The sequence below is a fragment of the Salvelinus fontinalis genome, chromosome 4 (genome assembly GCF_029448725.1).
Source record: "Salvelinus fontinalis isolate EN_2023a chromosome 4, ASM2944872v1, whole genome shotgun sequence".
In the NCBI taxonomy this organism is placed as follows: Eukaryota; Metazoa; Chordata; class Actinopteri; order Salmoniformes; family Salmonidae; genus Salvelinus; species Salvelinus fontinalis.
This window is the reverse complement of record NC_074668.1, coordinates 32,358,444-32,371,586: the sequence shown is the minus strand read 5'-3', so window position 1 is coordinate 32,371,586 and position 13,143 is coordinate 32,358,444. Positions and strand designations below refer to the sequence as shown.

The 13,143-nt window shown below is 46.0% G+C and overlaps 1 protein-coding gene across 1 annotated transcript in view; it reads left to right on the top strand.

Moving 5' to 3' along the window:
- LOC129853553 (bone morphogenetic protein 1-like) overlaps nucleotides 1-13,143 on the top strand; it is a 59,717-nt gene that overhangs the window by 35,410 nt on the left and 11,164 nt on the right. The window contains exons 7-8 of the mRNA XM_055919707.1: nucleotides 2,341-2,465; nucleotides 5,640-5,755. Coding sequence (XP_055775682.1) covers nucleotides 2,341-2,465; nucleotides 5,640-5,755 — 241 coding nt within the window. The remainder of the gene's footprint in view (nucleotides 1-2,340; nucleotides 2,466-5,639; nucleotides 5,756-13,143) is intronic.

Below are 13,143 nucleotides of genomic sequence, written 5' to 3'. Positions count from 1 at the left end.
ACTGTTTAGAGATGAAAAAGTAATGTATTGAGAGCGTGGTCAGTGTGTTTTCAGAGCACCTTATTAGGAGACAAGGGGCTCCTGTTAGGTTTTCTCAATTTACAGTTTACACTTCCCCTGCATGCTGATCAGTGGAGGCTTCTGAGGGCAGGACTACTCATAATAATGGCTGGAACGGAGCAAATAGATTGTCATCAAACACATAGAAACCATGTGTTTGATACCATTCCACTCATTCCGCTGCAGCCATTACCACGAGCACGTCTTCCCCAATTAAGGTGTTACCAACCTCCTTTGATGCTGATGTACCTGTCCCAATGTCTAACTTTGTTTCCCCATTATTAGCCTGTGTGTTTGCACAGCGTTTTTACTGTAAATCACCGTGGGAAGCCAGGGCCTTTGCTGAGATTGTTGTTGGCAAGATTTCATGGGGAGCCCTCATGTTTTGAAGTGTCTCCTGGGGACAAGTAAGGCAGCTCCCCATGCTTTTTGTCTGGGGCATGTTACCCAACCCTGGGCTTTATCCGCCCCTCTGCGCTGGGGACATTTTTCAGGCCTGGTGCATAAAGCAGAGCCAACTCAAAGACCTGCCAGTATGCCCTTTGTCTGCTCTGACACTGGCTGGAGTGGCGTTGTTCACCGACAGCCAGCTTACGGGCTCCTGTAGGCAGGCAGGCAGACAGACAGGCAGACAGACAGACAGGCAGACAGACAGGCAGACAGACAGACAGACAGGCAGGCAGGCAGGCAGGCAGGCAGGCAGGCAGGCAGGCAGGCAGGCAGGCAGGCAGGCAGGCAGGCAGGCAGGCAGGCAGGCAGGCAGGCAGGCAGGCAGGCAGGCAGGCAGGCAGGCAGGCAGGCAGGCAGGCAGGCAGACAGACAGACAGACAGACAGACAGACAGACAGACAGACAGACAGACAGACAGACAGACAGACAGACAGACAGACAGACAGACAGACAGACAGACAGACAGACAGACAGACAGACAGACAGACAGACAGACAGACAGACAGACAGACAGACAGACAGACAGCTTAAACTGTTAGCTCAGGCTGCTCTGTTTGCACATGCCTGGCGTTGATGGGTATGTCACCATGGGAACAGCCAGGAACCAGGCTTTCCTCACCATTGCAGAGAGAGAAAAGGAGATGATAAACTAGCAAAGTGTCAAGTGAGAAAGTGGTGTGAAAAGGTCTGATTTTTTCAAGCCAAAGGCAAGCCACCATGATGTGATTTTTATCCATCTTTCTAATTGTTCTTGTTCTTTTGGACTTTTAATCCTTATGCTAAATATTGCTGTTGTCCATACAACAAACCAATCAAGTTTTATATTTTCCTATAGAGTTGTCAGAGGAGGGCGTTTGGTTTTTAGTATTGGAATTGGATAGTGTTTTTCTTCCATCTGCACAGCACACATGACGAGGTCAGTTTTGATCCCAGACCTGTTTGAACTACCTCCTCTCTCTGAGGAGGACATACCTACAGCCTTGGAGGGGACCACTGACCAGTAACAGTCCATTGGTTGTTTTTTATATAATAATATATGAAGTTAAGTCATTGTTTTTGACAGTGTTGATAAGGGTCATGGGTCCGCTGATGGGTGTGGCTCCACTTCTCTGTGCTGAGTTCACTGATGAGAAAGACTGAATGGGTGCCGCCATAATTCTCCTTTGTTGTTACGACACAACAAGCAACCTGGTCTCCAATAAAGATGTGCAATATTATACGTCAACCAAGATGTATGAGAAGGTACATCATCCAATTTGTATGATATTACCACAGAGTAAGACGTATGATACTACACATCCTCTAGTACGTATGTTATTGTATGTTATTCCATTTATAATGTAACCTAACGTATCATATCATACTAAAAGGAGTGTCACAGATTTATGTACAGAATAATACAAATTGCCCTGAGACCACATTGTTGGGATCACACTCGGTCCACTCTCTTAACTGGCATAATGTTCCAGTGCATGTTTTGTGGTGTTTTGGCACCATATCAATAAAAAACAACAACTGTGTTTTATACTGTATGGGGAGCATACAGTTTATATCTCACTCCTTAGCTCAGGCCCTATTGGCTGCAGGCTGCCAGACTCACACACGTAAAGCTGTGGCCTGATGCTTCCATAAGTGTCAGCATCCTCAGTATATCACTGAATAATGCCTATTGTCAGTGTTAGTGTCAGCAGTTCAGCCGCTGGCTGATGGATCTTTAGGGTTCACCACTGCCCTCTGAGTGGTGTCTTTTCTGAGAAAGTGTGTATGTGCAAGTGCCTTCTCGGTTATGCAGTGTTTTGATCTAACAGCGGTCTCTTCTCCTGAAATGCAGAGGAATCTTCTTGGACACCATCCTGCCACGCTATGATGTCAATGCAGTGAGACCGCCGATTGGCCAGAGGACAAGGCTAAGCAAAGGGGATATCACACAGGCACGCAAACTCTACAAGTGTTCCAGTAAGAACAGCACAATTATTGCAAACAATATTCAAACACATTTTGGTGTATACAGTGGCAAGAAAAAGTATGTGTTACCTGAATTTCTGCATAAATTGGTCATAAAATGTTATCTGATCTTCATCTAAGTCACAACAATAGACAAACACAGTCTGCTTAAACTAATAATACACACATTATTGTATTGAATAGATCATTTAAACATTCACAGTATAGGTTGGAAAAAGTATGTGAAACCCCTAGGCTAATGACTTCTCCAAAAGCTAATTGGAGTCAGGAGTCAGCTAACCTGGAGTTTAATCAATGAGACGAGATTGGAAATGTTGGTTAGAACTGTCTAGCCCGATAAAAACACTCAAACAATTTGAGTTTGCTATTCACAAGAAGCATTGACTGATGTGAAACATGCCTTGAACAGAAGAGAACCCAGGAGACCTAAGATTAAGAATAGTTGACTTGCATAAAGCTGGATAGGGTTACAAAAGTATCTCTAAAAGCCTTGATGTTCATCAGTCCACGGTAAGACAAATTGTCTATAAATGGAGAAAGTTCAGCACTGTTGCTACTCTCCCTAGGAGTGGTTGTAAGGGGAAGATGACTGCAAGAGCACAGCACAGAATGCTCAATGTGGTAAAGAAGGATCCTAGAGTGTGAGCTAAAGACTAACAGAAATATAAGGAGCATGTTAACATCTCTGTTGACGAGTCTACGATACATTAAACACTAAACAAGAATGGTGTTCATGGGAGGACACCACAGAAGAAGCCATTGCTGTCCAAAAAGAACATTGCTGCACGTCTGAAGTTTGCAGAAGTGCAGCTGGATTTTCCAGTAGATTTTCCAAAATATTCTGTGGACAGATGAAACTACAATTGAGTTGTTGTTTGGAAGGAACACACAACACTATGTGTGGAGAAAAAAAAGGCACACAACATCAAATACTTATCCCAACTGTAAAGTATGGTGGAGGGAGCATCATGGTTTGGGGCTGCTTCAGGACATGGACAGCGTGCTCTCATAGACGGAAAAACGAATTCCCAAGTTTATCAAGACATTTTGGAGGAGAATGTAAGGCTATCTGTCTGCCAATTGAAGCTCAACAGAAGTTGGGTGATGCAACAGGACAATGACCCAAAACACAGAAGTAAATCAACAACAGAAAATAATACGCCTTCTGGAGTGGCCCAGTCCTGACCTCAACCCAATTTTGAGATGCTATGGCATGACCTCGAGAGGGGTTCACACCAGACATCCCAAGAATATTGCTGAACTGAAACAGTTTTGTGGAAAGAGGAATGGTCCAAAATTCTTTCTGACCGTTGTGCAGGTCTGATTCCAAACTACAAAAAACATTTGGTTGAGTTTATTGCTGCCAAAGGAGGGTCAACCAGTTATTAAATCCAAGGGTTCACATACTTTTTCCACCCTGCACTGGGAATGTTTACACGGTGTGTTCAATAAAGACATGAAAACGTATCATTGTTTGTGTGTTATTAGTTTAAACAGACTGTGTTTGTCTATTGTTGTGACTTAAAATTTGATCTGATCTTCCTCTATGACCAATTTATGCAGAAATCCAGATCATTCCAAAGTGTTCACATACTTTTTCTTGCCACTGTAGTTTGTACATAGCATAAGGTAGATATTAAATAATAGGTCTGATAATAATGCACAATGGACATTATATAGTGCTTTGTTGCTTTTGCTTACCTCTGGGAGTGAGAAATGTTATTCTACTTTTTCGTGTCTCTCAATATCACAGCGTGAATACTCAAACGCTCCTTGTTTTCCTAGATGTAGTTTACGTGTGGAAATAGTTGCGCATCTACCATTGATGTGACGTGGTTCCCTGGCTACAGTTGCCGTGACTCCCTGGCTAGGGGAAGGAGTGTAAACAGTGCCCTAGGACAGGAAGTGTCATCACTCTTTCCCAGATAGACTCAAAAGAAAGGCTGGTCTCAAGAGAACAATGACTAGAATGATGGCTGGGAATCAACATACTCTATTCTTAGGGTCCAGAGATCAAGATATGTTCAATGAAAACTGAACATATGTGTTCTAAAGGAAAACATCCTGCCCTGACACTTTACCAGTAGTTATGTTGGTCTTTAGAAAGACTTAGAGGTTTAATAAGGTTAAGGCTGAAGGGACAACGACTACAGGCGCAAGGTCGATTTTATAGCATAAACCGACAAGTTTAAAATAGTCATTTATAAAATAAAAGTGATGTCAGAGCGTTAATTGTGGGTCAGACAGGGAAAACTGGGTTTGTCAGAACCACATTAAAGCTCAATGAATAAACAGTATACTGCTGGCCAGAACTGGACCACTGAATGTGGTTTTAGTGGGGGGAATCATCTTTCTTCGCCATAGAGGGTTTAGAGAGGTGGGGCTGTTTGAGTGGGTGTGTTATGTGTTCTTCACAGTGATAAACTCTCTCTCAGTGGAACAGGGGATAGTGGATGATGTGGCGCACAGGGGATGCAGCTAGGAAGGAGTCTCTCTCTCAGTTTTCATGGAAAACAGATTGTACGAGCGCAGCATTCCTGGGAGCATTTGTCATCCCCTCAGAGTGATTGTTAATGGTTTAGCATTAGCAGACCTCTGCCAAGCGTTATTTGACGCTTTATGGCCTGGAGGGAGGGAGCCAATGAACGTAACCAGTTGTGGGAGATGTTTTTCTTACTCCCGCTGAGTAAGAAAAACTCAGTAAGAAGTTCCCCTAGAGCACTGTGCATGCATGATGGTTGAAATTATCCCCTGTAGCACAGTGGGTTTAGCCAGTTGGCCAGGGGGAGGATTGAACTACCACCATGTTCATAATGTATTAGGTCTCCTAGAGGATTTGGTTATTTACAGTAGGCCAGATTTATTTTGAGACAATGCACATACGGTCTTCTATTGCTTCTCATCAACTGGAAGAGGTTGATAATCATCATCATCAGCAGATGATATTTTGAAAATGAAAGAGTTGCCCTCCTCTTAAGATTCACGATTATAGTTGTAGCATCAAACTGCTGTCTTCTACAGTCTGCCTTTAGTGGGACTTGGCTACTTCATTTCTGTTTCTCAAATCAGTATTTTAGCCCTTATCAGACAGAAACTAATTGCTAGATTCTCCACTGGTTGATGTGGTCCTCATGTTAATGTGTCTCTCTCTTTCTTTGTTGATAGGATGTGGAGACAGTCTGCAGGAAAGCAGTGGGAACTTCTCCTCTCCTGGCTTCCCCAATGGATACTCAGCCTACATGCACTGCATCTGGAGAATATCGGTCACGCCAGGGGAAAAGGTGGGAGGCCATGGAAAACTGACTGAGATAAAAACTTGGAGAAGTGCTTTGTTTATTGTGACTTAGTGATAACTCTGTTCCTTTTGTCGGTCACTCTGTATAACATACCATGGGGAGTCAACAACCAATCATATTCACTGAAAACTGAAATCATGCCCAACGGGCCAATAGATAAATGCCAAGCCCGCCATTGGAAGCCCCGCCTTCCTGGCTATAATACTGGGGTTCGTGGAATACCGGGGAACGTGTCACGCAATTTACTAACTTTTCAAGCAAACAAAGACTACGAGATTCGGCTCCGTGGGGAGACAGTACTCGTCCCTGTAGATGTTGCGAGTTTTGGGTCTTGGCATTGGTTTTTGCGTTTGCTAAAACCCCACTACTTTCTGCTCTGCTTGTGTAGCTTATGCTTCCTTGCTTGAATAAGATGACCAGTGGTAAGAGTAAGTTCAAAAAGTCTAATCAGTTGAGTTTGAACCACCGATCGTGTCCTAGGGCATGTGGTTTCACAATGAAAATTAAAGATACTCATGAGTTCTGTCCTGTTGCCTGGGGTGGAAACACGCTTTGGCTCAGACAAGTTTGTGGGACATTTTCTCCGGCTTGGTTCAACTTCCATTGGGCGTTGGGCTGACTTTGTGAGAAAGATTGGGGCTGCTGGCGAAGGGTCTTCCGGTGAAGCGACCCCAGGAATGGGGTTGTCTGAGGCTGGAAAAGAGCAGCAGTGGTGGTCAAATTTGTCAACCCAGCCGAGTGAGGCTCATTCTGGTTTCTCTGGCAGTGTTCAGAGTCCAGATGATATACAATCCCTTGTTGGCTTTTCAGAGTTTGAGTGTGAATCGGATGTCATCAGTCCGGAGCAGCCTAAAGCCCCGGCTTTGGATTCTGTGTGGGAGAGTGAACCATTGGTGGTATATGTGCCTTTTGATGGAGCTGTGTCATAGGGTGGTAGATCACCTGTGGGTGGATTGGCCATCTTCTCCACCACAGCAGAGTTGCTCCAAGTTTAGGGGAAGGTATTTACCTCCTGTCTCTGCAGCAGTGAAGCGTTGCTTACCTCTATTTAAAGATTTCACCGATGAGCTAAAGGCGACCTGGGATTCCCCTCATTCAACCAGGCTGGATCATGAATGTAGAGGATATGGAGAAAGCTGGGCTTGTTTGCACAGTGCTGATGGATGGAAAGCTGGCGAGTTACTTTTGTATATATAGTGCATGTGGAAACCCTTCAAATTAGTGGATTCGGCCATTTCAGCCACACCCGTTGCTGACCGGTATATACAATCAAGCACATAGCCATGCAATCTCCATAGACAAGCATTGGCAGTAGAATGGCCTTACTGAAGAGCTCAGTGACTTTAAACGTGGCCACCGTCATAGGATGCCACTGTTACAACAAGTCAGTTTGTCACATTACTGCCCTACTAGAGCTGCCACAGTCAACTGTAAGTGCTGTTACTGTGAAGTGGAAATGTCTAGGAGCAAGAACGGCTCAGCCGTAAAGTGGTAGTGCGTAAAAAGTGTCTGTCCTCGGTTGCAACACTCACTACCGAGTTCCAAATGGCCTCTGGAAGCAACGTCAGCACAAGAACTGTTCGTCGGGAGCTTGAATGAAATGGGTTTCCATGGCCGAGCAGCTGCACAGAAGCCTAAGATCACCATGCGCAATGCCAAGTGTCGGCTGGAGTGGTGTAAAGTTCGCCACCATTGGACTCTGGAGCAGTGGAAATGCATTCACTGGACTGATGAATCACACTTCACCATCTGGCAGTCCGATGGCCAAATCTGGGTTTGGTGGATGCCAGGAGAACGCTACCTGTCCCAATGCATAGTGCCAACTGTACAGTTAGGTGGAGGAGGAATAATGATCTGGGGTTGTTTTTCATGGTTTGGGCTAGGCCCCTTAGTTCCAGTGAAGGGAAATCTTAACGCTACAGCATACAATGACATTCTAGACAATTCTGTGCTTCCAACTTTGTGGCAACAGTTTGGGGAAGGCCCTTTCCTGTTTCAGCATGACAATGCCCCCTTGCACAAAGTGAAATTCATACAGAAATGGTTTGTTGAGATCGGTGTGGAAGAACTTGACTGGCCTGCACAGAGCCCTGACCTGAACCCCATCGAACACCTTTGGGATAAATTTGAACGCCGACTGCGAGCCAGGCCTAATCGCCCAACATCCGTGCCCGACCTCACTAATGCTCTTGTGGCTGAATGGAAGCAAGTCCCCGCATCCAGTGGAAAGCTTTCCCAGAAGAGTGGAGGCTGTTATAGCAGCAAAGGGGGGACGAACTTCATATTAATGGCCATCATTTTGGAATGAGATGTTCGACGAGAAGTTGTCCACATACTTTTGGTCATGTAGTGTTCTTAGCCTCTGGGGCTAACAATGGGGCTAATCCTAGCACGGTGCTTCCAAATAAACAATGCCAGTTCTCAGCGGATTAGCTGGACAAAAAGTGTACCAGGCTAAGGGTGTGGCGGCCTAGTCATTGAATATGGTCACAATGCTGCAGATTTACAGTGCATTCGGGAAGTATTCAGACCACTTGCCTTTTTCCATTTTGTTACGTTACGGCCTTTTTCTAAAATGTATTAAATCGTTTTTTTCCCTCATCAATCTACACACAATACCCCATAATTACATTTTTGCAAATGTATTAAAAATAAATAACTGAAATATCATGTTTAAATAAGTATCCAGACCCTTTACTCAGTACTTTGTTGAAGCACATTTGGCAGCGATTAGAGCCTTGAGTCTTATTGGGTATGACGCTACAAGCTTGGCACACCTGTATTTAGGGAGTTTCTCCCATTCATTTCTGCAGATCCACTCAAGCTCTGTCAGGTTGGATGGGGAGTGTCGCTGCACAGCTATTTGCAAGTCTCTCCAGAGATGTTCGATCAGGTTCAAGTCCGGACTCTTGCTGGGCCACTCAAGGACATTCAGAGACTTGTCCTGAAGCCACTCCTGCACTGTCTTGGCTGTGTGCTTAGGGTCGTTGTCCTGATGGAAGGTGAACCTTCACCCCAGTCTGAGGTCCTGAGCACTCTAAATCAGGTTTTCATCAAGGATCTCTGTACTTTGCTCTGTTCATCTTTACCTCGATCCTGACTAGTCTCCTAGTCCCTGCCGCTGAAAAACATCCCCAAAGCATGATGCTGCCACCACCATGGTTCACGGTAATGTTTGTGTTAGGTTTGCTCCAGACATGATGCTTGGCAGTCAGGCCAAAGAGTAAAGAGTTCAATCTTGGTTTCATCAGACTAGAGAATCTTGTTTCTCATGGTCTGAGAGTCCTTTAGGTGCCTTTTACTGAGTGGCGGCTTCCGTCTGACCACTCTACCATAAAGGCCTGATTAGTGGATTGCTCCAGAGATGGTTGTCTTTCTGGAAGGTTCTCCCATCTCCACAGAGGAACTCTGGAGCTCTGTCAGAGTGACCATTGGATTCTTGGTCACCTCTCTAACCAAGGCCCTTCTCCTCCGATTGCTCAGTTTGGCCGGGCGGCCAGCTCTAGGAAGAGTCTTGGTAGTTCCAAATTTCTTCCATTTAAGAATGATGGAGGCCACTGTGTTCTTGATGACCTTCAATGCAGCAGAACGTTTTTGGTACCCTTCCCCATATCTGTGCCTCCACACAATCCTGTTTCAGACCTCTACTGACAGTTCCTTAATCGTCATGGCTTAATTTATGCTCTGACATGCACTGTCAACTCTGAGACCATATGTAGACAGTTGTGTGCGTTTCCAAATCATGTCCAATCAATACAATTTTACCACAGGTGGACTACAATCAAGTTGTAGAAACATCTCAAGGATGATAAATGGAAACAGGATGTACCTGAGCTGAATTTCGAGTCTCATAGCAGAGGGTCTGAATACTTATGTAAATAAGGTTGTTTTTTTTAATTGAAATGTGCTAAAATGTCTTAACCTGTTTTTGCTTTGTCATTATTGGGTATTATATGTAGATTTAGATTATTATTATTTATTTACCCATTTTATAATAATGCTGTAAGAGAGCAAAAAGGGGAGGCGTCTGCATACTTCTCGAATGCACTGTATCATATACATTTTCTGCAGGAGCTGAATAAGACCATGGAAGCGGGGAAGCCGGTTTCAGAGTTTCTCGATGAAATCCGTGCTATAGCTGATTTTGTGCTGCGTCTGTCCCGCTGTACTATCCTGGCTGTGGGTAAAATATTGGTGGATGGTGATGTATTTGGATGAGCCAGTTTCGCCAACAATTATGTTTGGCTCGGCTGTGGAGTCCTTACAGTCATATTTCGAGGAGAAACAAAAACAGGACACAGCTCTTCGAGTCCTTTTCCCACGAGGCTCGGCAGTTCCTGCGGAGTAAAGGAAAGTGTCCAGGCCAGAGGCAGGTTTCCCTGGGCCAGGGGCGGCTTCGATGTCTGTTTTTGACCGTCTTTGTGCTTCTGGGCGGCGGTGGATGTCTTGGCACGGACTCTTGGCTGGGTCGAAGGAGAGTGGGGTGAAAGTGGATTCTTCCGCGGCATGGGTGCAAAAGCAGATCTCGCGACACTAGCTGGAGGCTGGGGGAATGGAAGTGTTCTCGGGGGCCCTCCTCCCCAAGCATTTACGGTGGTAGCAGTTCTCCAAAGTGGTTTGATCAATGGGGGCAAGTTACTAGTTGCCGAAGTCCCCAAACCCAGTTGGGCTCGGTATCAGAACTTCGGTACCACGAAAGCACATTGCTTTTACCCATGGTTCCTCTGTGTTCAGGGGTATCGAAAGTACGGTATCGTCCAGGTGTGGGCATAATAAACACATTTCCTTACCCACATTCACACACAGTTGTCAAGAGTGTTGGATATGAGAACAAGCATTGCAGAAAAAACAAATTATCCCAGTCCTCAAGCTGGTGCTTTGCCCCTTCAGGAGATAATGTATGGGAGACTGGCAGCATGCTCCGTCCAGTGGTGGGCATGTGCAGTTTCACCATGGGTGATGAGGACAGTGACGAGAGGGTACGGTCTGCAGTTCGCCCATGCGTCCTCCTCCTTTTCGATGCATCATTACATCAATAGTCCACAAGGTCCTAACGCCTGTCTTGAGAGAGGAGATTTACTCTCTCCTTCAAAAGCAGGCTATTCGGGTGGTCTCCGTGTCAGAAGTACAGAGCGGTTGGTATAGCCCGGTGCTTGTTAGTTCCCAAGAGCGATGGAACATTTCATTCCATCCTGGACTTGCGTATTTTAAATAAGAACCTCAAGGTTTGCAAGTTTAAAATGCTCACACTTTGCCAGCTATTGCAGTCGGTGAGTCCCAGCGATTGGTTCACATCCTGAAGGATTTATCTTTTTTTAATGTGTATACATACTCCCTATAGAACCTTTCTGAGGTTTCATTTTAAGGGTGTGGCTTACGAGTTTCTGGTCCTGCTTTTCGGGCTTTCCCTTTTGTCCTGCACCTTTTATATGGTGGTGGAGGTGGCTTTGGCACTGGTGCGGGGACAGGGATCAGAGTATTGGCTGGTCATAGCGGAGTCGAGCGAACAGGTGGAGCTCCACACTGCCACGCTGGTTTCCCATATTCAGTCTCTGGGGTTCGCAGGGAATCACAAAAAAAGTTGTTTGACTCTGGCTCAGCGCATTCAGTTACTGGGTCTCGTCTAGACTCTGTTCTCAATATGCTCTTCTGGCATGGTTTCAGCTGGGGCACTGTTTTCGCTTGTGTCTTTTGGTTATTGGGTTTGATGCCCTCTGATAGCTGTGGTGCTTCTAGGACTTCTGTTGATGTGTCTGTTTCACCACTGGGTAATTGCTACGCATCTGGATGCATCTCACCACTGCCTTCGGTTTCTCAAGGTATCCCAGTCGAGCCTAAGGGCGTTGACTCCTTGGAGGGACCCACGACTGCTGTGGAAGGGGGTTCTCATTGGTCAGGTAGTGTCCCAGTGGGTGATAACTTACTGGAATGGGGAGCGCTGTGTTTGGGGTACTCGGAAAGAGGGATTTGATCAACAGCGCAAAGGGCGCTCCATATCAATTACCTAGAGCTACTGACTGTTTTGCTAGCGCTGAGGCGTTTCTTTCCAATGTTGGAGGGCCAGCATGTGTTGGTAAGGTCCGACAACTGGACAGCGGTGGAATCAACAGGCAAAACCTGGCCCATTATCTGATCGTATGGAGCAGTGCGCATTTCCTGTCACTCAGGACGACATATCTTCCCAGGTCTCTCAATGTAGGTGCGGATCTACTTTCCAGGGAGGGAGGGTCCTATCTCTACGGAGGGGAGACTGCAGATGGTTGTACAGATATGGGACCGGTTCGGCAGGGCTGACGTAGATCTTTACGCAATGCGAGAAAACGCTCAATGTTTTCTGTTCTTCTCAATGAGGGATCTGGGCACTCGTTTGGGAATGGATGCTTTGGCATATCAGTGACCTCGGACCCTGCTCTATGCGTTTCCTCCGGTGGACCTGATTCAGGCCACCATGGAGAGGGTCCGTAAGCAGGGTCTATTGTTGTTTCTGGGGGCTCCCCATTGGCCAAGATAACCCTGGTTCCCGGAGATCATCCGCCTGTAGGGCGGGGACCCGTGGAGGGTTCCATGTCGTCGGGACAGAGAGTTTGGCACCCACAACCACAGATGTGGGTTTGGCCCTTGAAAAGTTGAATTTGGCAGCTACGGGTTTACCCTCAAACGTGATTAAAACCCTACAGTCGGTGCATGCGCCCTACGAGAGGGTTATATACATATATAAGTGCTGCGCGTTTGAGTGTTGATGTCATGTTGATGGAGTTCTCCTTTTCAAAGCTCTTTGGTGGACATTTTGATGTTCTTGCAAGAGCTTTTTGAGCAGGGCCTTTCATTGTCCATATTGAAGGTTTATATGGCTGCCATCTCGGCGTGTCATGTAGGGATTGACTGCTCTACCCCGGGGTCTTATCCTCTAGTGGTGTGGTTCCTGAAAGGCATGCTGTGGCTCAGACCAGTGTCTAAGCCTATGGCACCGACCTGGGACCTGGTGTTGGTCCTGGACACACTGTTTGAGCCTCCCTTTGAACCATTGGAGTCTGTGGACCTGAAGGTAATTTCCTACAAGACTGCCCTGTTCATGGCCTTGCCACCTGCCAAGCGCGTTGGGAATCTCCACGCGCTATCAGTACACCCTTCCTGTTTGGAGTTTGCGCTTAGCGACTTCAAAGTGATGTTATGTCCTAATGCAGCTTTTACTTCCTAGGTTATGCCTATGTCTTACAGGTTCCTGGCTTTAGAGCTGTTCCTTTTTTTAACCTAAGTTTGTTTCCAGTAAACAACGGAGGTTGCATGGCCTGTGTCCGGTGCACGCTTTACTCACTTATATGGATGGATAGGATCAAGGATATCCATGTTTGTGACCATCTTTTTGTCTGTTT